The sequence below is a fragment of the Sinocyclocheilus rhinocerous genome, unplaced genomic scaffold (assembly GCF_001515625.1).
Source record: "Sinocyclocheilus rhinocerous isolate Xijiao unplaced genomic scaffold, SAMN03320098_v1.1 scaffold86, whole genome shotgun sequence".
NCBI lineage: Eukaryota > Metazoa > Chordata > Actinopteri > Cypriniformes > Cyprinidae > Sinocyclocheilus > Sinocyclocheilus rhinocerous.
Window position 1 is genome coordinate 561,756 of NW_015650012.1, and position 27,695 is coordinate 589,450.

The 27,695-nt window shown below is 35.8% G+C and overlaps 2 protein-coding genes across 3 annotated transcripts; one reads left to right on the forward strand and one right to left on the reverse strand.

Annotated features, from left to right (window-relative positions):
• Nucleotides 1–2,095: 2,095 nt before the first annotated feature.
• LOC107711310 (3-oxo-5-alpha-steroid 4-dehydrogenase 1-like) lies at nt 2,096–7,612 on the reverse strand. Of its 2 annotated transcripts, none has more exons than XM_016516279.1 (6): nt 7,214–7,612; nt 5,755–5,921; nt 4,690–4,791; nt 3,566–3,716; nt 2,853–2,926; nt 2,096–2,619 (listed from the first exon to the last, which is right to left on the reverse strand). In XM_016516279.1, exons 1-5 carry the CDS (start codon nt 7,522–7,524, stop codon nt 2,860–2,862), a joined length of 798 nt encoding a protein of 265 aa, XP_016371765.1. In that variant the 5' UTR covers nt 7,525–7,612; the 3' UTR covers nt 2,096–2,619; nt 2,853–2,859. The 2 variants fall into 2 exon arrangements, with proteins under 2 accessions (XP_016371765.1, XP_016371764.1); XM_016516278.1 differs by having other exon boundaries at nt 2,097–2,735.
• Nucleotides 7,613–8,441: 829 nt separating this feature from the next.
• On the forward strand, nt 8,442–27,338 carry nsun2 (NOP2/Sun RNA methyltransferase 2). Its single transcript, XM_016516323.1, has 19 exons — nt 8,442–8,687; nt 8,896–9,053; nt 10,339–10,443; nt 10,569–10,674; nt 10,778–10,849; nt 10,983–11,067; nt 11,169–11,361; nt 14,373–14,447; nt 14,989–15,119; nt 15,619–15,692; nt 16,253–16,383; nt 16,583–16,679; nt 16,872–17,080; nt 18,291–18,383; nt 19,348–19,483; nt 21,010–21,090; nt 21,830–21,968; nt 23,104–23,143; nt 26,833–27,338. Exons 1-19 carry the CDS (start codon nt 8,604–8,606, stop codon nt 27,146–27,148), a joined length of 2,325 nt encoding a protein of 774 aa, XP_016371809.1. The 5' UTR covers nt 8,442–8,603; the 3' UTR covers nt 27,149–27,338.
• Nucleotides 27,339–27,695: the final 357 nt, after the last annotated feature.

Genomic DNA, 27,695 nt, shown 5'->3' on the forward strand with positions numbered 1-27,695 from the left:
ACCGAAACTGAAAGCAATGTTGATTGTACTATGAAAAGTGTGCAGCAATTTAAAGGAAGTAAAACAAATTCATGATCCAATTTGAAAGCAATTAATTTTCGCAAATAATGAAAAAAAAAAAAACTTAATTCAAAAAACCTTATCAGCAGGCAGCAAAAGAGTCACTTTTTCTCATGAAAATAAGGGAACCCTGATGGTTCGAGGAAAGAACAGGCATTCTCTGTTGATGATCATAAATCATAATCTGACATGATGAAGAAGAAAGCAGTGATAAATTCCTCCCACTGTGATTACGCAACGAGTGCTCTGCCTTCAGCGCACGTGCAGCATGTGTAAGGTGGGGGAAGCCCGGCAAGGTCAGAACAGAACACACATCTGGTGTGCTCACTGTTAGTGTGCACTGCTGTCACACTACATGCAGAGAAGGTTAATCCATACAGCGGACTGTCAGTGCTGCTAGTCTGGAATGTTAAGTCTTTTGCATGCTTCTACATCACTCAAAGCCTTAAGCCCGTGTGAGGGGGTTGGAAAAGGTTATATGTATGCATGTGTGCAATGTGGTTTGCAGGGTATTTCATCATTGCTTTGCCTGAGGCTGGAGTTAATTCTATAAAGAACGGCCGGACAGATTTCTCACTGCCCGACATGACACCGCCAACAGCTCCAAGATTGACCACGAACATCTGAGGGGAATCAACTAGAAGGATTTTTTGAACTTCAATGTCAATAAATTAAAGAATTTTGGAAGGATGAAGACTGGAGTAATGATGCTGAAAATTCAGCTTTGCATCACAGGAATAAATTACATTTGAAAATATATTAAAATAGAAAACAGTTCTTTTAAATTGTAATAATATTTCATATTTTTACTGTATTTCTGATCAAATAATTGACATAAGAGACTTCTTTCAAAAACATATATATATTCCAAACTTTTGGCCTACAGTGTATAGGTGTGTAAGGCAGTGTAAGGCATATGATTAAAACACACACTCACACACACACACACACACATCTGGTTTGCTATCCTTGTGGGGACTCTCCATAGGCGTAATGGTTTGTCTACTTTACAGACAGTATTTTCTATTGTCCTACACCAACCCTACACCTAAACCTACCCCTTACAGGAAACTTTCTGCATTTTTAGATTTTCAAAAAACTTCATTCTGTGAGATTTATTAGCTTGTTTACCCGCGGGGACCTCAATTTAGGACATGAGTCCCCACAAGTCTGTGTGTATTCAGGTTTAAGTCCCCACCAGAATAGAAAAACAGGTACACACACACACACACACACAAAAGCTGAACTAATAAAAACATGGAAAAAAATACAGTTTCCCAGCTGAATAAAAAAAAAAGTATAGTATTAAACTACAGACAACGGGATGTTTATAAGCAATTCATATGACCTTCCACATTCCAGAGTAAACGAACTTGACCACTTTCACTGCTGACACTGCTGACATACAACACATAACTCTTGCCATACTTCATACATTACGCCTGAAGGTATTATGAGAGCCCACCTGCTGCATGTCAAAACATGTCAGCGATGGTATATGATGACGTTACAAACATAACTTATATACAAAAAAAGCTGTAGCTATTTGGATTGAGTTGAAATTGTGACTATGTTGTTGTACACTGAATGTAGAAAAGACAGTATTATGATAATACCACCATGATGTGCATGATCTCTACATACAGTATGTATCTTACAATTAAGTATAAAAGCAAAACAAAACAAATTTGACATATAAATAACTATAGCTGTCCTTTTAAGGCAAGGTATGCAGTTATTTTTTTTTTGTGAGCAGCACTCGCTCTTGGGATACTTCTGGTTATTGATCTTAAATACTTCATTTTGACAGCTTCGTGTACTGACCCTACTGCATATCATCCCTGCCATCTGTTGACTGAAAGATCTTGGTAAACGTCGGGGGAAAAGTGCATTTAGTTGTGCATTTGTTAAGAAGGAATCAACCTGAGGCTTTATGGAAATGTCAAATTATGACATCCAATAATAAATCCATTTACTGCTATGACAACATAATTTACACAATGTGCCCCTGTTGAAATTCATCCAATTTAATTTCTTAAACCTTCTAAGCAGTCCACTTTTGGGGGTTAAAGATTGACACATACATCAGTAAACATAATACGAATTTTAAATTGAAATCTCCTTTCGTAACATTTAAACACATTTTATTTCACATTTTATCATGAACAGCAGAGCCTTTTGTTAACCAGGAATATCTTGCATTTTTTCAGTTTTCAGTCCAAACTGACAGCATGGCAAATTCACCATGAACGGCTGAACATTTTGGATCAGATGTGTGTATAACATGATTAATGGTTCTGCTGTCACACTTGCAGTACATGGATAAAAGTTTTCACTCTTCAACAGATAAATCATGTGTTTGACTCGGATAGCCTCGTATCCAGCACGATCAGAATGTCCATATTTTGCGGACACATTGTTACTGTCTTGAAGAAGAGATGGTTAATAGGGAACGTCTGGATTATGGCAGCAGCTGTCTGCCATGTGTATCTCATCTCCTCTGAGACACTGTATGATCTCTCATAGTAATGCTGTTTTTGCACTTCATAAATGTGCGTGCTGTTGTATAATAGAAATAAATTATTTGTCTTGTAGAATTGAGTTATTTTTATTGTGTAGTGCTCAATGCATTTCTTCCCAGTCTCTGTACATTTTGATAGCACTTCCCTTGAAAACTATACAATATGAATTAACAGAAATATATTTTATATTCATAAAAATATTTGTTGTGCAATCATAATGGGCTCAAGATGATAATATTGTTTCTGTGGGAGTGTGGCGGCTGGGCTTACCACATGATCAGAGCACAAGCGGTATTAAAGCTTTCCTTGATTTTGGATAGTCTTCAAATTTTGTGAGATACCACCTGTAAAATGAAATGACACAGATACTGATCATCATACAACTAAAATATTTATGGGTAAATCAGTCAAGAACATGCCAAGTCATCTTTCACTCTAAAAAGAAGAAGAAGAAAAAAAAAGAAATAATTTAAAAGTAAAATTTTTATAAATTAAATAAAAATTATTTAAGGGGTTAAATATTTATATAGTTGTTGAAATCAGTGTTATTTTAGTATCACTGAGATAATATTATAGTATGTATTAATATTTTGCATTAGCTTTTATTTTTATATTTTGTTTTTAGTTTAATTTCGGTTAATGTTTCAGTAATTTGATTGTGCTTTTGTAATTTTTATTAGTTTTTGGTTTTTAAATATACGTCTATATACTTTTAATTCACAAGTTACAAAACAACAACAACAACAACAAATCATTAAAAATCCAGAATTATTACAGCAGTGAGAATTTGTGGGGAAAATGTAAATGTCACAATGTAAACTGTCCTAAAACAGGCTTCATATTCTTTTTCTCACTTGTTTATATTAGAATTATTGTTTCATAAGATTCTTGAATTAATTATGACTCACACATGAGAATTGAAAGCATACAAAAGTGCAATCACATTGGGCAAAAATGCATTGTTTCATACGGTAATGTCTTACTTGTGGTGGGCCATTCCTCTGCTGGACAGCACAATTAAAGTGAAGAGAGCAAAAGCTGCACTATGGATCGAGTGACCAGCCAGAGCAAATCCAGCCCATTCCACAATCTCCCCAAAGTAGTTTGCTCCTGATACATACTCAAACATGCCCCCTACGAACAGAAAATAATTATGAAGAGACATTTGAACAAAGCAATAAGAAATAATTTCAAGTTTGTTTCCAAGCAGAGAAATTGCATCACATGAGTCGTATTAAGTGTGAAACCATCTGACTAGAACTTAAATATGTCAGAAAAAACATGTCTGATTCATCATGTCAGTCATCACTTATGCATCAAATAAAACGGAACAAGCCTTTGGATCTTAAACAACTTTGACATACCGGAATCATTTTAAATCCATTCGTTTTGGCTAAACAATGTAATCTATCAACAGACTCACATTAATCTGTACTGTGCATATTGTGATTTTGTTTTTCTTTTCATTTTTAATATTTTTGATAATACCCTGTGAAGCTGTGATGTCAGACAGCTTTGAAGCTTTGAAAAAAAAAAAAAAGAAAGAAAGAAAAAAAGTACGTGACGTAAGAGATGACTGCATTTGCATCCTGCATGGACACTGACTGTATGGGAAAAGAGATAGAAGTGGATGTCACAAACTATTAGCATCTCTGGAGCAGGGTGGTCCTGACAAACTGCCGAGGCAATGAGTCAGGAACAGAAAGGGCATCTATTTTTATTTTCTTTCAGAGGCGAAGCCAGATTCAAAGGAGAACAGATTGAAGGATGTCTTAGCACTGACCACCCATTTGAGCTGACAGCACTGAGCTATGGTTCAAATGATTTGTATTCTGCTCTGAATACTCTTGAACACGTATGTATATCGGTACCAAATTTTATGATCATTTTTGAATTTAGAATATTCATATATTGTGATAAAATCAAAAGCCGGTTTCTAAAATGTAAAACTGCATGATGCTGTTACTCAAAATGTTGTGATTGTTGGTAAACATGCTGCACACCAACATTTTAGTCCATTTCAATATAAGATTTTAGGCCACACTTCCCACTCTAACACATTTCCAGTTCATAAATGGTGCTGTCAGCCTGATAATCGTTGTCTTACCTCTAGGTATCTTATAGCCTGTCTCTGCAGGTTTACGGAGGTTCCTGAGAATATGGTCAGAGTGAATATTAATGATCCATCCCAGGAACCACAAACAAGACCCTGAAAAAAACCATCATTCAGAATAAGAAAGAAAGATCTTATGCTCACCGAGGCAAAATACAGTAAAAATAGTAATATTGTAAAATATTACTACAATTTATTACAATTTAAATGAACTGTTTTCTATTTTAATATACTTTAAAATGTAATTTATTCCTGCGATGTAAAGCTGAATTTCCAGCATCATTACTCCAGTCTTCAGTGTCACATGATCCTTCAGAAATCATCTGCTGCTCGAAAAACTTTTATTTTTATTATCAACATTGAAAACAGTTGTGCTGCTTAATATTTTTGTGAAAGCTGTGATACATTTTTTTCTGGATTTTTTTGATGAATACAAACTTCACAAGAACAGCATTTATTTGAAATAGAAAATCTTTTGTAACATCATAATTGTTTTAACTGTCATTTTTGATCAATTTAATACATCCTTGCTGAGTATTCATTTATTTAAAAAAAAAAAAAAGTACAATGCATACTATGGAGATCAATCTAAATGCTAATACGGTTGTGTCAAGATGATATATTTCAACTATACTGTAACAAAATGATCAGTATAAAGGCCTGCAGGGAATACAGATGAATACTGGGAATGTCTAATGTTCGGTCAACCATGACAGGTCAGCTAGAGTTCAGAGAGATGACCAATATCTCTACCCTGCAGTGGTCAACATTACAGTAATCAGTCAGGTGACCGACTGTAAGGTCTAGAGAAATTATCTGGAATGTGAGAGTAACAAGAATCTTGACAAGTAATTGTTTATGTCTCTTCCTTGACCAGTAGAGCGAATGCATTGTGTTCCGTCATGTGCTGATGGTGCCCTGGTGGTGATGGATGAATTCCAGCATCAGCTCTTAAACAATTATAGAAACGAACACTAGATTCTATCTGATATGAAAGGGAATACGCAACAATGATGGAAATGACATTTATACACTGAATATGTACTCACTAGCGCCTACCTATGATGAAACAGGGATGCGTAACCCAACCAGGTGGGTAATCTGCATAGTGACTCAGGTATCTTGCCTGCAGGTACCCATTATAGATGCAGAAGACAAAGGCCAGGACAAACGAGATGAATGGTGTGGATTTCCCTCCTCGAATTAAAAACGGGAAGATGAGGGACCTGTGAGAAATACATGCTTCAGTTCATGTTAAAAATACACACTGCTATTCAAAAGTTTGGGATCAGTGAGATTTTTTATGTGTTTTAAAGAAGTCTCTTCTGCTCATCATGGCTGCATTTATTTGACCAAAAATACAGAAAAAAACAGTAATATTGTGAAATATTATTACCATTTAAAATAATGGTTTTCTATTTTAATATACTTTAAAATGTAATTTATTTCTGTGATGGTAAAGCTGAATTTTCAGCATCATTACTCCAGTCTTCACTGTCACATGATCCTTCAGAAATCATTCTAATATGATGATTTATTATCAATATTGGAAACAGTTGTGCTGCTTAATTTTTTTTTTTTTGGAACTGTGATACTTTTTTCAGGATTATTTGAAGAATAAAGTTAAAAAGAACATCATTTATTTAAAATAGAAACCTTTTCTAAAAATATAAGTCTTTAGTATCACTTTTTTTTAATCAATTTAACACATCCTTGCTGAATAAAAGCAAATAAAATAATAATAATAATAATAATAATAATAATAATGACTCCAAACTTTTGAATGGTAGTTTATAATGTTACAAAATATTTCTATTTTGACTTAATGCTGTTCTCTTTAACTTTTTATTCATCAAAGGATCCTGAAAAAAGTATCACAGGTTCCCAAAAAATATCAAGCAGCAACAGTTTCCAGCACTGATAATAAATCAGCATATTAGAATGATTTCTGAAGGATCATGGGACACTGAAGACTGGAGTCATGATGCTGAAAATTCAGGAATAACATCACAGGAATAAATTACGTTTTAAAGTATACTAAAATTTATTTTAAATTGGAATAATATTTCACAACATTGCTGTTTTTTTCTGTATTTCTGATCAAATAAATGCAGCCTTGATGAGCAGAAGAGACTTCTTTAATAAAAACATTACAAATCTTACTGATCCCAAACTTTTGAACGGCAATGTATATATAGTGTATAAAATAACCACTTGCAAGGAAAAATTAGGTTATTTACTCACGCATGTCCATACGTATATACAGTGGGTACGGAAAGTATTCAGACCCCCTTAAATTTTTCACTCTTTGTTATATGCATAAGAATTGCTAAAATCATTTAAGTTAATTTTTTTTTCCTCATTAATGTACACACAGCACCCCATATTGACAGAAAAACACAGAATTGTTGACATTTTTGCAGATTTATCAAAAAAGAAAAACTGAAATATCACATGGTCCTAAATATTCAGAATGTATACATATTTATTTATGTTGTATAACAAGAAAAAATCCTACCTTTGCACATAATGGCATAAGAACATGAGCAGAAGTAATTGGTTGGGCAGGTGCATTATCTTTGCACATGGACTCCACAGCACCAAACTCAAAGGCACCAGAAAAGCCGGCAGCTCCTGAACGAACCAGGCGACTTTGACATTCACAGGGAACCCATACCTGCTGGATGCATATCTGCCATAGGGCACGTGCTCAAAGAGTAAAGTGACAAAAGTTATGAATGCCATAACCATCATCAAATACGACAAGCAATCCAAAACATACAGCTCTTGCTCCTCCGAGGAAAATAACGTCTTCAGAAGAGCGTCCATAATTGCTAATCGCAATACTACTTCAGTAGAAGAAAGGTTGGAGTAATATTTTGTAACTCGTCCACAACACAAACTGACACCATGGAGAAAACCAAAAGAACCGCCCATCACAACATGGGTTTCGCCAATCAAGAAAGGTGGTGGGCGGGGCTTGTGCCAAAACACGCCTTAATATATGCAAGTTATTAAATTCTAACCAATAGATAAAAGATAGTACTACATGAGCGACTCATATGAGTAACTAAAAAGAGAACATTTTGTTTTTTATTTATCTTTTACTATTGCTTGCCAAATTTAATATTTTACAAAAATGTAGTGAAATACAGAATTAAATATACAGAACAACTTCCACGGTGAAACCTCATATTTAATATAATTTCGCCTATTTTTATTAGCGTTATTTTTTATAGTTGTACCATTGTATGTTGTGTTTTATTCTTCTGGCAATACATTTATTACGACTGAAGGTCAAAGGTTTAAAAGTAGAAAATGAAAAGCAAGTCAGGCAAATGCAGATGATAGTATTCTTAAAGTAGTACTGGAGTTATTTAATAAGATATGGATAGAGGGTAGGATACCAAGATCATGGAAACATGCAATAATAATACCAGTAGCTAAGCCAGGAAAAGATGCATCAATAGCTGGGAATTACAGGCCAATAGCACTTACGTCTAATTTTTGTAAAATAATGGGGAAAAATGATTGTAAATAGGATGAATCATGTATTAGAGAGTAAGGGAGGGTTAGCACCTTATCAATATGGTTTTAGACAAGGTCGTTCAACATTGGATGCATTAACATACCCCAAACCTCACCCACTTCAGTTTCTTTACCTATCGAAGAACAATACTCTTGCCAGTATTTCTTTTTTGCCTGTTTGATTTTCCTCCTAGCCTGAGCTCTTTCTTTCTGACAGGCAATAATGCGGACACCAAGGAAGGGGTCTTTCAGTCGAATGTGCGCTTGTTTGGATTGCGTCACGAACACGTGAGTTCAGCGGGAGCTGAGAAGTGCAGTTCTTCAGACACTCAGTCAAAACGCAACGCAGGTTTATATCCAGAGTTATATGCGTGTCCAACATGGGCAGGAAAAACAGAAACAGACAAAGAGCTCAGCAGAACAGAGATGGAAGAGCTGAGGGGAAAAGAAGCAGAGATGACGCTGTGAGTTTGCTAACTGCTCTAGCTTCTCACTTTTCTGCACACTGCAGATTCATTTCTGAATATAATTTATGTTGCACAGTGAATACGCTTATCATATAGTTATATCATTGTGATTGTCTATGTATACTAACAAAGGTTTCAATGTCATCTCATGGTAAATGGCATGTAGGTAGGTGGGAATAGTCACTCACGTGGGATCTTTTGGCAGGGCTGGGGAGCTGGATACTCTGAGATCATCAAGGAAAACAAACTCTTTGAGCATTACTACACGGAGCTGAAGATTGTTCCCGAGGGAGAGTTTGAGGAGTTCATGGAGGCCATGAGGGAGCCACTGCCAGCTACAATACGCATCACTGGATACAAGAGGTGACCTGGTGTTTTCTGCAGGTCTAAAGTTTTCATTGAATGACAAACAGTGATTTGACTGCCACACCGTTTGAATTATGACTTCAGTGGTTAAAAAAATATTAGTTACCTTATTTACTGCTCTCAGAATCTTATAATTTACTACCGACCATCAGCCACGCTGCTGTCAAGGCAATAGATGAAGCCATATTTCTTGACCGCTTTCATGGATAGTTTAGAGCAGTGGTCCTCAACTCTAGACCTTGAGATCCACTTTCCTGCAGAGTTCAGCTCCAACCCTAATCAAACACACCTGTAGGCCTGTCACGATAACAACTTTTTGTTGTGCGATATATTGCCCCAGAAATAATTGTGATAAGCGATATTATTGTCATTTTAAACACCATTTTATGCCACTGAATATATAATCATAATGTAACGGCATAATAATGCAAGAAGGCCTACACACTTCCAAATGACAACAAACTTTTAATTTTTAAGAATATTTAGATCATGGAAAATAAGTATAAAATAAGTAAATATAATGTGCGATATATTGCGTCACCAAAATTGATTGAGGTCATGTACGTATATTGCGCGATAAGTCGATATATTGATTATTGCGACAGGCCTACACACCTGAACAAGCTCATCAAGGTCTTCATGATTACCAAAAAGTTGCCGGTAGGTGTGTTTAGTCCAGGTTGGAGCAAAACTCGAGGGTGGATCTCGAGGTCCAGAGTTGGGGACCCCTGGTTTAGAGGACAATACACTAATGTCACAATTCTGTTTGATACACGATACTGATCTCACGGTATCATACTCTAGTGATACTTAAATTTGTTTTAAACTCCATCTTAGCTTTGTTTAAATTATTACTTATATAAGACGTATGACAAAAGTACTGTTCATTTATATGCTTGGATCCAGAGACGCAACTTAAGTTGTTTTTATTGACCTCCATTAAAATGTTCTAGTTTTGTTATCAAAACATTAGATGAAAAAAGTAAAACAAAAACTAAAAATGTTGTTTTGGCAAGAAACTGAAATAAAATAAGCTGAAGTACTAAAGTTACTAAAACTCAAATAAAAATAAAGTAAAGCTAAATAGAAATATAAAAAAATGGCAAAAGCACATCAAAATTACTCAAATTGAACCTGAAAGTATAAAATGATGAACTATACACGACCATCCACGATACATATTGTTGCATTTTTGTGTTGCAATATGTTGTGATGTAATATATTGTTACACCCCTACAATTTAAAATTTTAGATTTGTCCCTTTCTCAATCCCTGTAATCAGTCATGCCAAAGAAATCCTTCATACTCTTAAAGAGAAATACTTCAAAGAGGTTCAAGATCTTGAGGTGGATGGGCAGAAGATCGAGGCTCCTCAGCCCTTAAGTTGGTAAGATGGATAAAAAACTAACTGCTTATGTGTTTTACTTGTAAATTAATTTGAAATGTCCTTGGACCTCTGTAAAGCATGGTACTCCAGGCGTGCTCTTTCACCATCTCACCATGCTCTTACAGGTATCCTGATGAACTGGCGTGGCACACTAATCTGAGCAGAAAGATTCTGCGCAAATCTCCACTCCTGGAGAAATTCCACCAGTTCTTGGTCAGCGAAACGGAATCGGTAAATAAAAATCAGTAAATATCTGTGGAACTTCATTGGCTTTTTAATAAATGCAAATATCGTGTTCGATCAACCTTTCTTTTAATCCTGTTTCCTCTATCAGGGAAATATTAGCAGACAGGAAGCAGTCAGTATGATTCCTCCTCTTCTACTGAAAATTGAGCCTCAACATAAGGTACATCTTCAATAACACCATCATGAGTTTCCATTAATACCAGCTGAAGGTTTTTCCTCTGGGTGTTTTCTGCACTGCGAGAATCTTTATAATTGTGAGGTCTCATCTCCATCTTTCTGGCTTGTATGACTAGATTCTGGACATGTGTGCAGCTCCAGGATCAAAGACTGCTCAACTAATCGAGATGCTTCACTCTGACATGGACGTGCCTTTCCCTGGTAAACTGATACTCATTAGTATGGGCTTTACATAATGAATCCAATACAGATTTAAGATGATCATATCTCATAGTTGTCCTCCATCTCTTCTGTGTCTTCAGAGGGTTTTGTAATTGCCAATGATGTGGATAACAAGCGCTGTTACCTGCTGGTCCACCAGGCCAAGAGATTGAACAGTCCATGTATTATGGTGGTTAACCATGACGCCTCTAGCATTCCACGTCTGCACTTTGATCAGGATGGGAAGAAGGACGTCCTGTTTTATGACCGGATCCTGTGTGATGTACCCTGCAGGTGAGGGTCTCTACTTGGGACCCAGAGACGTTACTTGATTTGTTTTTATTGACCTCCATTAGCAAGTTCTAGTTTTTCAATCAAAGTGTTTGATTAGAAATGTTGCCTTTGCCAAGTAACTGAACTAAAATAAGTAATTTGGGCTGCATGATAATGGTTGCACTGTTAGTTAATCATGATTAATTTGCTTAAAAATTCTTATCACTGTTATTGTAAAGAAAAAATGTATATGCTTCATCAGAATTATTGCACTTTTACAAGCATAAATCAAGAGAACGTCAACTTGCATGGTTTGCTAGCAGATTTAGTCGCAGCAAACAACAGACTGGCTGTATTACACTTTTATTTGAGCAGAATGGAGAATGCCAAACTTTGCCAGTGTTTTCAGCTCATCAGCGCTTTATCTGTAATGTAGGGAGAGATGAGTGTGTGGTTTACCTGGTTGGGAAGATTAAGTAAACCACAGGGCAGAAGATGTGTCCATTTAAAGGCAGAGTAAGTGATTTCTGGTAGCTCATGTTGATATTTGAAATCACCAAAACAAACACACCCCTACCCCAAACTCTGTTTGGGGGATTTTAAGCTCTTGAAATCTGGCAACCGGATCCATGAAAGGTTGTGGAGGCTTGTTGTTATCAATGCAAGATAATGCAAAAGGCAAATTAAAGTGAAACAACTTCAAGATAAATAACCAGCAGGCAAATATCGCAAATGATTTTGCTTAAGCAGTCGTTATCATGATTAAAATTCAATTTATCATGCAGCTGTAAGTTATAGTACTAAAATTACTAAAACTGAAATTAAAAACAATTAAAGCAAAACTTTTTTTTTTAAGAAAAACCAATAAAAATGACAAAAGCATATATCAAATTTACCAAAACTTAAATGAAAATGAAAACTGATAATATAAAAATAAAACCTTATTCAAAATATTAAAATACTATAATGGCATATAAATAACACTGCACAAATCCATACAACCCAACTTAAAAAATATATATATATATTTTTTTTTTGGCAAAATTGGAGGTGATGGTCTGAGCCATAGATGCCATACAGAAAAATAAGTCTGGCTCAACCGTTTAAGAATAAAACCGAGAACTGATTTTAGTATACATAAAATGGGTTTGTTCGGCTTCCGATTTGTTTTAGCATCTGTAGTGTCTTTCTACCTGCCAAATCTCTCAGGAAAAAACATTCAATTCTGTGTTGATCTTTCCACACACTTCCCAGAAGCTTCAACCTTATAGTCTGGTTTTTATGTGATTATTGGTTGCTTAAAATGTCGTCTGCAGCCGTTCTCTTCTAAGTGGTTATAGACCAAAATAAGCTGCAAAGAGGTCAGTCTAGGTACTTTTAATGTGGATTATTAAAAACCATTCAAACTGTAGATTTATTTTCTGCTGTTTGACATGATAAGAGCCACTGTGTGTGTATGTGTGTTGTCAAACAGCATGAACCCGGTTTTTATGTGCACAGAAATGAAGTTGTGATTATGACCACAGTGAATATAGGATCACAATTATAGAGGCGCACACACATGCCAGAGCTCTGTGTTTTTGGTTGAGCAGTGAATCTCTTCCCAGCATGTAACATCATATAGCAGGGTTTATAGTTGGTGGAGTCTATACTGGGCCTGCAGCAGAATCAGGTGCCAAGCACAACACATCTGCTCCATACCAGCAGGCCAAACATCTTACACACACACAGTGTGGTCAGCCTGGTTTTGCTGTCTAAACATTTCTCTCTGTCGATGAAATTATTTGAAGTTGACTTTAAAGATGTAATTATGGCTTGATTTTTGCCTGCGTAAGATTGTAGTTTCCTAACTTCAAGAGTTCATTCCTGAATAGCACTTTTATTTGGTTCAAAATTTGCTGCCTTGTTAACCAAACACTGATGTAATTGATTTAAAAAATAGCATGTGATCTCATAAGACCACAGGAAAGTAACTCTCCTCAAAGTTAATACAGTCCAGCTTAAAATTGCTTGAAGGAATAAATGTGATGATACCACCATCTTTAATCTTTGTATGGTGAAGAATCACTAATTATAATAATAATAATAATAATAATATCATAAGTCTTGGTAGCCCTTTATTTTATAGTGTCTTACAGTGTTACATGTGCTTAACATAGTAATAGCAGTAAATTATGCATAATTGCATGCAACTAACCTTAAACCACACCCTAATCCTATACCAAGTATATAAAATAAGTATACATTATATAAAATAAATATACCTAATTGCTTTTATAAAACGGTTACCACACAATAAAAAACATTAAAACCAAAAATGTATTGATATGTTACTTTTTTTAAAATACGTGCTTCATCTTCTGGAGCTCAAATAAAAACAGAAAATAGGAACTCTTCTCATCCGCTGTGTCATTTATTTTTTTAACACCATATATGATATTTTCTCACACACATACATCTGTTTATCTCTCAGCATGAGAAAACGTCTGTTTTCTGTCTTTTAGTTTAAAATCCGATTCGTGGCTTTCAAGCGTCATTACAATGTAAACCGATGGACATACAGAATCATACCTGATACAGAAAACTAATAAATACAGTAATATTCCCTCCGCTCTTGAGAAACTGTGGGCCTCCACATAGACATGCACACATATCAGCGGATCAAAGTTTCTTTGACGGCAGCGTAGCCAGATCAGGTGAACGATTTCCAGCCCAAAAGCTCTCAAAAACCCACTCAATCCAACAACAACAAAAAAAAAACGGCCAAAACTTTAACTGTGATAATGTAATAGAATTTTATTACCATGTCAATCAGGGTTGATAAGGACAATTTTTAACTCCTTAAAGCAAAATAAAGATGACAAAATAATATAAAAAAAGACAAATTTCTCAGGAAAACATAAAACAGATCAAATCAGGGCAAGTACATTTAAGAGAAATACATTTATGTGCTCAGTATCTCTCATGAAATGATCTAAAGTGGTGTTACAAATAAATGGCGAACAATAAAATCAGAACCTTTTTCTCTACAGTGGAGATGGAACAATGAGGAAAAACATTGATGTGTGGAAAAAATGGACAACCAGCAACAGCCTGCAGCTCCACGGGTAAGACCAGTCCAGAATAATAGTGTAATATTGCTATTTTTAGGGTGTGCATCTTGTGTGTTGTGAACAGTATGCAAACATTCTGAGGGCATGGAATACCTGGATTTGCCAAAATCCATTCTACCAGTATGTGGAATATTGTAATCTTCTATATCCATTGTGAGAGATGCAACAAAAGTAATATCTGTAATTCAAAAGTAATATTAAGTATATCTTTGAATATGTCATTACTCCAGTCTTCAGTGTCACATGATCCTCCAGAAATGTTTCGATACTTGTTGTGTCTTCATGCCCTCAGGTAAACCCGCAAGTCTTGATTGGTGCAGATCATTGTGTCTGGAGCTTAAGCATTTTGGCAGCGGCAGTGAATTAGCAGTGATGTGTTTGCTGGAGGAGTGTTTTCTGTTCCTCTTTACTGAAATGCAATGTTGCATCTAATGAGGAGTTGTATTCTTTAGGTTGCACTGTCAGCATTGGTCCATTCTCAGGTTGCAGAACAGAGCAGTTTGTTATGCTCAGTGTGTGTCTCATTGTCTGTCAGGCTGCAGATCAGGATCGCAGTACGAGGTGTGGAGCAGCTGGCAGTAGGGGGCAGGATGGTGTACTCCACCTGCTCTCTGAACCCCATCGAGGATGAAGCCGTCATCGCTGCTCTGCTGGAGAAGAGTGAAGGTATGTCTGCTGTCCTCTGGATTCTGGCCCATAGACATTTCTGCCCGTTTCATTCAAAGATCAAAATGTTAACTTTAATATGGAAGTTTTAGTAATTTTGTGTTTTTGTAATTAAATTAATTCATAAAAACAATTATAGCTATTTTTATTCTTTAATTTAGTTTTAGTTAATGTAGTACTTCAAGTTAAACTAATAATTTAGATTATATATATACATATTCTTTTTTTATAGTTTAGATGATGATAACCCTGTTTCTGAGATTTACCCTTACATTTTACCCTTTACAAGTTTCAGCCCATTGGTTTGTGTTATGTGTCTCCGTTAATATAAAGTTATATATTAATTATATTACAAAACCTGTGGTAAATAAAATTTTTCAATCAAACATTATATTTTCAAGCAGTAAGCTGGACATATTTGTCTTGTCATTTGTCACACTCCTTCATTTTCTGATCTCACTCTCCTGTGGTTGTTTCTTCACTCTTGTTTATTTCTCAGGTGCTTTAGAGTTAGCTGATGCCTCTCCAGATCTTCCAGGACTCAAATATATGCCTGGAATTACATCTTGGAAGGTAATGAAGCGTTAGCCTCCACTCTCTGACATCAATTTCATTCTCTATACTGTTTCTGCTTATGAATGTCGTGTTGGCTCTGGTTTATGTCGTTTGCGTTAGCGCAGTGCTGTCATTTCCCTTCATTAACTGCAGCAAGAGCATTAGACTATTAAGTAACAAGTCCTCACTGGAGCGAGGCCCACAGTAAAGCTCTTTTGCTAATCCAAGATATCTTGGCTATTAAAATAACATACCTACACTCGTGTACAGCCCCTTAACCTTGAACGTAATCAGATCTTGTACTCTGGTGTCATATTGTCAAATTCGGATGATGATATGGAGTAAACATGACATGTGTTTGGTAACTTGGTGGCTAGTCTTTAAATGTAGCTACAAAATTAATCCGGTCCAAAATTAACTTTTTGCCACACATGCCAATGGTGAGTGAATTGTAACATTTTAAATGTCTTTATGGTCAATTTTAATCAATTGAATGCATCCTTGCTCAATACAAGTATAATTTTTTTCCCCCAAAGAAAATCTATTTACAATCTAGCTCTCTGCTCTTTTAATTGAAGCTAATGACCAAAGAGGGTCAGTGGTACTCTGACTGGTCAAAGGTGCCGACAAGTCGACACACTCAGATCAGACCCACCATGTTTCCACCAACAGACCCAGAGAAGCTGGCCAATATGAAGCTGGAGAGATGGTGAGTTAGTTTTGATCATAAATATCTGTATGACAAAAACATTTCTGTATGTGCTTGCAGGGCTCAAGTGTGTTGTACCCTCCACCAGATGGTAGTATATAACCACAGTTAAAGTGGAGCAATACTAGCATCGCTGGGTGTTTGAACCCAATTTACACTGATTTATAGTCATTGTGGTATATTTGACTTGTGTTTTCAGTATGAGAATATTGCCCCATCACCAGAACACTGGCGGGTTTTTTGTGGCTGTGTTGGTGAAGAAGGCACCCATGCCATGGAACCGCCGTTACCCAAAGGTATTAGAAAACCCAGACCTATAATGTAATATAATATATGCAAACAGAGCATTGAAGTTGTATGAGAGTACATTTATGGTATCTTTTTGTTGTTTTAACTAACGAACCCGTTTTCTTGCATGGATCCACCCTGTTTGTCTTTGAAATGGTAAGTTGGCATATGTACTCTCTCTGTCCTCTCTTTGTCTGTAGCTTCGTCATAAGGATGTGACCTCCTCCAGTGAGGCGGCTCCTGCAGAGGAGCTGCAGATGGGGGAGTCTCCCGCTGACGTCCCACCAGCAGACGGCTCGTCCGCTGATGCCCCTGTGGAAGCAGTGGAGGGCGAGACTCCTGCAGAGGGAAACCCGTCTGTCCCAGATACTCCTGACCTTTTAGAGGTCAAGAAAGATAATGTCTGTGGGTGAGTGTCTTCAGCCAGGTGTATATGTGGGTGCAGCAGTCACCCTATTGTTCTCTCTGCTGTTTTTTTCGTTCATTCTTTTGTTCTCTCTGTGTTGAGGATTTTGAGATGCACCAATGAAGACATTTTTGGATGATGACTGTAAATTAAATGATAAAGCCTATAACACAAGGGTTTAATAATCCATTTCATAAATCAGTAGATCTGTTATTTCTGTTATATCTTTATTGATTTTAAATCATTTAATTAGCAAGGTTATGTAAAATAATAAAATATTATTAAATATTAAAATAAATCAATAGTATGACAAGAAAGTCAGAAGCATTTTTAGGGTGGCCAATACGAATGAGGACGTTTGGTCAACACATTGCAAACACAGTCCTGTTAACATGAAATTATTATTTATATATATTTTTAAGTTATTTTATTATATAACAATACATGTATTATCATTATAGTCATTTTATTAATATTAGAATAGTTATTTAACTGTTGTTTACTATTTATTATTGTTATTAAAACAGTTATTACTATTAATAGCTATATTGATTGTTTTTAATTATTCTAATAATAAAATAAATAGTTATTTGTTATTGCTATTATTATTATTATTGTGTAACAGATACATTGATTATCATTAGTCAGTTTTGTTGTTGTTATTACTATTTTAAAAAGCTTAACAATAGTATTATTAATAATTCTGTTCATAACATTTAAACGTTTCTTTTTTAATATTTATCTGACTTAAAAATTAGACATTTAAGCACAATATTCAGTGCAATATTCAGTGCAAAATAATATTTCCTTCTGGACGCTACTTGAGTTGCTCTTAAATGGCCGTTTACTTGGAAAATAACAGCACTATTTGTAAGAAAACATGACATTGCTTTGGGTCGCGGGTCGCAACCATAGACTGTATAAAAACAGGGTCGCAACTCACAATCTGTTTTAAGGGTTGAACAGGCGTTATACTAGTGTGGTTATGTGGTGATCTGTTGTTTCACATACTAGTTAGGCATAATAGTAGACGTGCAACAACTGTGCAGTATTCATTAAGAATTCAGTAAGACAGATTTCCATTCTGAACATATTGGCTTTCAGGCGTTACTTGTGCTGCTGATTTCAGTGCGCCCTGCTGGACGGTGTGTTATTGCAGTTTTTCTTCAGTTACTGTGCTCCACATTGACACGAAGTGCTCTGTCTGTTCCAGCCCCCCTCCTCCAAAGAAGATGAAACTCTTTGGCTTCAAAGAGGATCCTTTTGTGTTTCTGACAGAGGATGACCCTATCTTCCCTCCCATCCAGTGAGTGCCTCTTCTCTCAACCTGCTCTCTGAACCCCATCGAGGATGAAGCCGTCATCGCTGCTCTGCTGGAGAAGAGTGAAGGTATGTCTGCTGTCCTCTGGATTCTGGCCCATAGACATTTCTGCCCGTTTCATTCAAAGATCAAAAGAGAAAAATATATTTTGCGGACCTTTTTTTATTTATTTGATTTTATTGTTTGATTTTATCACTATATTTTTATGATAAAATAATTTTAAATCTGCATTAAAAATAATGTGTGTGTAGTTTTCTGAGCAGTGTTATTTTAGTATCATTAACATGCTTTTATAAATTGTTAACTTTAATATGGAAGTTTTAGTAATTTTGTGTTTTTGTAATTAAATTATTTTTCTTCAGTTACTGTGCTCCACATTGACACGAAGTGCTCTGTCTGTTCCAGCCCCCCTCCTCCAAAGAAGATGAAACTCTTTGGCTTCAAAGAGGATCCTTTTGTGTTTCTGACAGAGGATGACCCTATCTTCCCTCCCATCCAGTGAGTGCCTCTTCTCTCAAAGCCTTGCTGCTCAATACAAATACTGTTTTTACGAACACTCTCATATCTTGTGTGTTTTTTTTTGTCTGAAACACTGTGTTTGTCACGGCTGAATGTATACACTCTGAGTGGGCTGGAGCCTTTGTGTAAAAATATGAGCATTTATCTGTTCTTACGCTATACATCCTATGTGACCAATCAGATGAACGATGATATGATCATTATCAATCAGTCACTGTGACTCCGTCTTTTGTTTGTGATGAATGTTATTTATTTTCTCACACAGATGCACAGTGCCACAGCGCTGGCAACCCGCCATTTTGACTTGTTGGAGACAACGCCTCTGCTCCATATGTCGCAGCGTGTTCAGCGCTGTGCGCATATGTGCGTTTTTTTCCTTCTGTCTAACCATCATTTATTTTATGCTGTGATATTTCTTTGTCTGCTGCAGAGCTTTCTACGACCTGTCTCCAGATTTCCCCAAGCTGAACGTATTGACTCGAACCCATGAAGGAAAGAAGAGGCAATTGTACATGGTATCCAAAGAGCTCCGCAATGTTCTGCTCAACAACAGCGAGAGAATGAAGGCAAGAGCACACACTCACTCACTCACTCACTCACTCACTCACTCTGATGGCCCTTCATCAGTGCTAGCAGTGATTGAGGATGGCGTACAGGCAGATGGGGACAGCAGCCTCGCAATGATCTCAACTCTATCTGTGCTCTAGTGCCTTCACATTCATCAAGTATGAAACAACCATCTGCTGCTAATGTAAACAGACATCAGTGGAGTTACGTTACAACAAAGAAACACACTGTAAACACTTACACACCCCGTCCTTTGTTGTATTATTTGTTCTGAGCAGTTAACATGCTGAAATGTTATTTGGGTAGTGATCCAGAACTATTATAACTTTTTTTATTTATTTGTTTATTTTTATTTACTTATAAATAATTAAACCTATAAAGTTTATTATAGAGAATTGTATTTACTTCATTAATTTTATTAAATATAACAATATTTATTATTATTACTACACAATTTTTACATTATATATTTAATTGAATGTTATTTTAATTACTGATACTAATGATCATTATAATTTGTAGTAGTACCAATTATATATATATATATATATTATATATATATATATATCATATTACTGTTACTAATAGTAAGAACGAATAATATAGCAATAATACTATATTAATATAATAGTATAGTAATACAGTAATATATATATTATTAGTACTAAGTAATAATAGTTATAACTAATGTATTAGTAGTAATATTTACTTCTAATATAATAAAATAAGAACACGATTTCTGTAATTATAATAAGAAATTATTACTACTACTGATGCTGCTAATAATAATAGTAATGATTGTAATGATAAAATATAATGAATTTTATTATAAAAAATTTATTATTATTATTATTATTATGCAATAGAATAAAAAAATACAATAAGGTTCCATTTGTTAACATTAGTTAACTGCATTAATTGACTTGAACTAACAATGAAAAATATTTCTAAAACATTTATTAATCTTAATGTTTATTTCAGCATTTACTAATGTGTTATTAAAATCAAAAGCTGTATCTATTATTGTTACTTAATGGACCTGAGCTAACATGAAGTAACAATAAATAATTGTATTTTTATTAAAAAATGTTTACAACAGAGATCAATAAGTACTGTTACAAATGTATGGACCCTTTTCACAAGACAGGTCAAGACAAGGTCATCAGCATCGTAAATCCTCGAAAGTTTTTCATATTTGTATTTTAAATTTTTTTTATCTACATTTATAACACTATTATTTGTATTATATCACCTTTGCATCAAATTACAAAAAAACAGTTAACGCTAATGCCAGGATGTTTCTAATGCAGTGTCTATGGGAGGGATGGTCAATTTGACAACGTTCTCTCTTCTGACTGCCATTATCAGTCTCTCTCAATTTTTTTCCTTTTAATGAAAGTCATGAAAACACTGTCGTTGGTAGTTAGTGTTAGTTAATGCATTACCTAACATTAACTTAATGTAAAGTGTTACCAAATTTAAATAATAATAATGAAGTAGCTAAATGCTGTTAACCTTTCTGCAGGTTATAAACACCGGCGTGAAGGTCTGGTCCAGAAATACTGATGGAGAACAGTTTGGTTGTGCTTTCAGACTGGCTCAGGAGGTGGGTGTGTGTAAAAAAAAAAAACTGAGTTTGGTGTTAATAATGTTTTATGTAGTAGTAACTTGTGTATTTGCGTACGTACAACCAAAATTTTGAAAATATTGAAATCTAAATTAATACTGGATACTCACTTCTAGAATAAATATAGTGTTGTGTAGATGTGTTTTCGTCATTTAAAGATATTTTTCAAGTTGAAAAACAGCAGTCTAATCCCAGAGATACTTCTGCAAGATATAATGGGTTGTTTCACATGCAATTTTAACCAGAAAGGCTTTGGATATTAAGTTGTACCGCAGTAATCAGTCTATTATTAAAGCAACACTCAGATATCTCAGTTGTCTCAGATGTTTTTTTGCTCAAAAACTAGGTTTAGTGGTCTATAGGGAAAACAAGTTAATCTCAGTGTGCCATTAATAACCTCAGTTTGTCTTCCTGTCTGCTCTAGAGGGAACTTCCATTACCATTTTCCACTATAGTCTATTGATTTTTAACTAGAGGAAGATCTGTTTTGTGTATGTGTATTTATTCTTCCCATAGATGAAGAAATGGATTAAAATATGTCTGCTGCTTTCCAAGGCTGAATTAATGGGAAAGAAAATGCATTTTTGCACTAGACTTAATCATCCTGAGGTTACATGCTTCTCTCTGAGCAGGAAAGGCTATGTGTGTGCTCTGTTTGTTTGTGTGTGTATGAAAGAGGAGATAGAGTCCTTGACTCTATGCTGCTGTCTTTCTCCAGGGTATTTACACGCTGTGTCCCTACATCAGAGCCCGAATCATCAACATCTGCGTGGAGGACGTGAAGGTGCTCCTCACGCAGGAGAACCCCTTCCTCCGGAAACTTGGAGATGATGCTCACAATCAGGCCAAGAAACTTGGTCAGTGCCGTTCAGAGTCCTGCTGATGCCACTTGTTTTAGTAATGAATTATTTGAAATCTTAGCCATGTTAAAATGTATAGGTCGATTTTGGCGTTTTGAATGGTAAAAAGTTGAATGAACCTTCAAGAGATCACTGCTATCATACACGCACACATACATGCACAAATTAGAAATATACAATGTGTTTTTTTTATGTAAACTTAAACATGCATACACATTATAGATTTTTTTATATATAACATTTTATAAAATAGATCAAATATATACATAAAAAAAAATCACATGCACTAGATGTAAATTGTATAATTTTATCAAATTGATAAAATATTTACAAAAAAAGATTACATATGCAAATTTAATAATATATTATAAAATGTAGGTTATAAATAAATTACATATTAGGGATGTCCCGATCAGGTTCCGAGTCATTGAATATTGAGGATCTGCCGATACCAAGTCCCGATCCGATACTTGTATACGCCTAGTGTTTAATGCACAATTCAAGTACATTAAAGTTATTAAAATTAATCCAATGTATACAGAGTTGTGCGGAGAGTTAAAGTAATAGTGTGTGTGTGGGATACTCTCTATGTATATATCTGCACATGCTGTATAAAGACATTGGTAGAATATGGGACTACTGATGTAAACTTGTATTTTATATATACAATAAGCAGAATAATTGCAACGTAAAGGGAAAAAGTGGAGATATGGTTAGAAAGCATGACGCTCGCGCTGTCAGTCATATTCGAAGCAAGACGCAACCCATAGCAACGACGTCTAAGATAGTCAGATGGCAGATAAAAGTAAACAATAAATGAATTTCTCTATAAAAAAAGTTATAGATTATTTCTTTCTATGTATATATATATGTGTGTGTATTTGTGTATAGATATTAGTCATTTATTAATTTGGTGTTATAGTAGTTGCTGTGGCACTCATCAGTGTGGTCAAACTGCCTGTGTCATTGTGACAAATTCACATGTTTAGACCAGAACCTTTGGCCTTTATTCTCTTTCATAAAGCTCAGCATCACATTACAGCTAACAAAGGCGTGATTTTTTTGTTGCCATTACTGATATATTTAAAATATATCAGCTCTGAAATGCATATGTTGTTCTCTCTTTCTACAGGAATGGGCAGCATTGTTTTAAGATACCTACCAGATCCGAAGTAAGTGCTCATGTTCTCAGTCCATATTATTACAACACGGTTATTAAACAAAAGAGTCTTGAGATCTGATCTAGTCTCCAGTTTATGCCTCATTCTTCCCTTCATCTGTTCGAAAGCCTAGTGAACTGCCTCTTTGTCTGTTTCCTACGTAGGGAGCTTCCTTCTAAGACAACATATTCAAACCAAAATGGAACCGATAGTTGATTCCAATAGAGTTTGGTGTTAGTATGTTGCTAAGCTAACAACACATTATGAAAAAGTTCTAAAAATGTAAATTTTTAAATACATCGTGCACAGATATTGTTTAAATCAACTTAGTATCACAATTCATTCTGGAATTTCTTTATATGTGAAGGCTAAATGTAGTGCTGCCTTGGATTTAAACCAAAATTAGATTTTACTAGGCAGCTTTGATTTCCGTTTTCTATATTTTCTTCATTAGGTGCAGTTTTAATATGCAGTCTAGGTAGACGTCTGGCTATATATTGGTGCGGCGCTCGTGCTGGGACTCCTGTAGCGGGTGCTGGGAGGTGTGTTGTGTTGTACGCACACAGGGCTTTATGGCACTCCCGCCATTCATCAGCCAGTCACGAGACAAATGAATGGAGATTGAGCGCTTTGTAGCCATTACGCCCCTTGTCTGATAATTAAAGGGCTCGAACTGATTCACCCGGCTTCCTCTTCACAGATAAATAGCTCGTCATTGTCTCTCTCAGCAGAAAGCTCATTGTTTGGCCCACCAGACAGTCATGTTTCACACTGATGGCCCTTACTGTGTAGAAAACGAGTCAATCCAGCTGGAAACGGTGTCCTTTTATCTCTCTCCCTCTCTTTCTGTCACACATACAAACACACCCACCATTTTAATCCGCAAATTCTGGTTTTGTGCCCATGTGAGGCTGTGCTTATACCAGATGTTTCTTCAACAGTATGGAGTTTCTTTTGTTTTCGTTGAGCTTTAGCACACAATACAAGTTCATCACTCTTTCATGTTTTAAATGTAAGCGACAAGCAAATCATAGTCAGTTGACAGCACATGCACACATGAGACACCCAGTACTCGCAGCAGCTTGCTTCTTGTTTGAAATCTAGCTGACCAGGGGCAAGTTCAAGCTCAAACCGGTGTGCACCGTTTTGCTACGGTTTCCGGTTTGAACAACATGTTTCCTGGAAACGGTGTGCAACGGGGTTTGAGATGCGTTTTCTCTTGTTTGGTGGGTGTGTCAAACATGTATTAATGTATGTAAACCACGCGGTATTAAAGAGATAGCTCGCACAATGTAATTAACATCCAAATAAATTCACAAGAGCAAGTATATTGTTTGCACATGTTTATTTACATTAAAGGCAAAATAACTGAAATAAAAAGGGCACAAGTATAGATCTGGAACTTCTTTAAGTCTGTCTAAATATCATTTAGTAATTGCAATGTCTTCTGGTCCATATCCTTTCCTTAAAGGTGTGCTAAATACTGATTAATGTAACATAAAAATACTATACATATTTATATATTTTGCTATTGCATTGTGGAGTGACACTTTCATAAACTTTTATATACCCCTCTGATTATATTATGGTAAATATTACAATATCATAGCACAACAACAGTGATCAGCAATAATGATAAGCCGAATACTCACAATAAAAATAATAAGGTCATATAGATCATAACACAGTCTCGGAGGTAAGAAGTGGATTATCCTTCACCTGAAATGTTTGTCATTTCATCCTGAAATGCGAGGCAAATGTTGATCACAATAATTAGGAACCACAGTTTCCACAAATCCCTTCATTTGATTGGGATGTTCTCCTTTATTCTGGACGGCAAGGGCAGTGACTGTAACATCGAGCGTATTTTGCAGTATTAAACACGTATTTATACCGATTTCATCAGGCTCCGAAAATTCTTCAAAAAGAACACAAAGAATGGCCTTCTCAGCTGCCATAGTTGCAACTCTTTCGTCATCAGAACAGAGTGTTCAACGCACCACCGTTTCCGTTTAACAAACGTTTTGCACCGTTTTTGTCGGGGCTAAACGCAGCCCAGTTGTCAGGTGTGTGGGTTAAAACCAGGCAAGTTAACCTAGGCTTAGAGTTAATACACAAATAGCTCATTCATGCACTTATTTATTTTGATATTTTTTTTATATTGGTTTGTTTACTTGCTTGTTTGATATTTTAAATATTTATTTTTTTATATTTAGATGTTTATTTTTCATTAATTTAATATTTTAGATTTATTTATTTTGATATTTATTTAGATGTTAATGTAAGTTGACATTTGTTTTTTATTATTTTTTATTATTAGATGTTTTTTTATTATGTATTTGGGTTTCTGTTTATTAATTAAATTTTTTTTATTTTTTTTTGGAATGTAAGCTTCTATTCTGGACACTGTATAAAATTAATTTATTTAAACTGAAGAAATGTACAACGTTCTGTGCATTGTATGTTAGATGATAATATTTTCAAATGTCCTCATAAAGGTTAATTGACCCTTCGCTAAAAAACCCCGCCCCCTTAGTTACTGTTGCTATGTCCGACAAGCCATTACGCTCACAGCACACATCATAATCTCTCGCAGTAAAAAATACATTGCAATGAGGAAACTGATGACAGACAAGACAGTAAAAAAAAGACATGAGTCACGTGAACCAATCACCTCTTCATATTTACTACTATTTATAGCAAGGAATAAATATGAATGAATATTGGAAGGTATGTTGTTTCAACCGCAGAAAGACGCCAATACACAGTTCAAGTTCGAGTAAACCAGCGTTAATCTACTGCGCTCCTACCTGGTTGGTTTGTCAAATAAAATGGCGGATTCGATGTTATGATTGGTCAGATCGCCTGTCAATCAAAAGTCACGCAAGTTTGTTGCGCATCAAGGAATTTGATCAGTAAATGTGAAACAAAACTGCCACAATTAAGCAAATTTTTAATGCACATTTTGAGAGTTTGTGCATTTTGGTGTTTCTATACTTCCTTTTTTTTGATATACCAAATTTCGCATACAAATACTTGGGGTCATTTTGAACAAGCAACTAAATTTGTGAATTTTTAACTGAATCTCAAACAGCCCTTTTCAGTATTAGCAACAAACGGTGTGGTTGATAAATGTTCGCCACTCAGCATTATTACTCCATTCCTTTTTGTTCTAGACGACATGTCTAAATTAGCCTCATGGCATCATGGGAATCTATGAATATGTCTCTTTATTTTCTCATTAATATGAGCCCCCACAAAGCACATGCTCTAATACTGATGTGCGCGCACTTGTTCTTCGCAGTTTCGTCACAGTGAGTGACACGAGCCAAGAGCAGCTCTGATGTCACTGTGATTAGCGGCGCTGTGGTGTCATCCTCCTCTGCTGGCAGCGTGCTGCTGGCTCCACACATGAAAACATGACGACCGGTTCCAGCACAGCGCGCCTGATCATCTTTCACTCTCTTTTTCCATCCGTCTGATCACAGGCGCTCTTAAAGTGCCTCAACCGCCGCCGCTATCACACTCCACGTCGGTTTCTGACGCTGTCTGCACTGTAGCTGATCAATAATTTGCTCATTTTCCTTTCCCCTTCTGTCTTGATTTCTCCTCTCATTGTCCTCTCCGTCACTCATTCTTTGGCTCTTTTCCCTCTTGTATCAACTTCAACTTTTAATTGTTCTTTCTTCTCATCTCTCCAGGGATCTTGATGCTCCTCAGTGCCCTATAGATTTGTGCGGCTGGAGGGGGAAAACTTCCATCAGGGCTTTTGTCCCACGTAATGAGCGTCTTCATTACCTCCGTATGGTGGGGGTGGAAGTCTTCCATGACAAACAGGGCAAGAGGAATGACGGTTCAACAGAAATCCAGGAAAGAAGCACAGAAGATGCCGAGGGACTGAGCCAAGAGGCAGATCTCTTAGAAGAGGAAGGTGAAGAAACAGAGCAAAATGGTTCAGAGTCCAACGCTAATGGCACAGAACCTGTTGGCAGCACTTGTGACGGGCCTGCGAGTTAGTTATCTAAGCCATTAGTAGGTCAGGAGAAAAATGAAAGGCTCCATCAGGCCTTCTGTGTTTTTTTCCAGACTGCACACTTGTACAGGAGCACCTGGTTGTGTAACCTCTGAAGAACTGATCTGGAAGCATAATGGGTGATTTTTATTTTATCAGAGCTTTTTTAAATATTGATTAAAGCATTTGATGTTGGATATGTTTTTATAGTTTGTTGTTGTTCAAGGGACAAATTTAAGGAAGTCACATTTGTTACTCATTTTGCGTTAATGTCTAAGGGCTGCACACTAGCTCAGTCTTACAATGCATTTCATTTTGTCAGATGCTTGTACATGATTTACACATTGTACATTATGCCAGTTTAACTGTTAGAATACTTGAAATAAACTGCATTTGTCGTTATTTCAGTATAGTTTGGCGCCATTTTCAATGGTGTATATACCACATTTCGGTGTGCTGACTAGATGTGCTAGCAGTGTGTCAAACTCAGCTCATGCCCTTGCATCCGAATATTCCTAAAAACTGTAAACATGTAAAGCATAAATGGGAAGA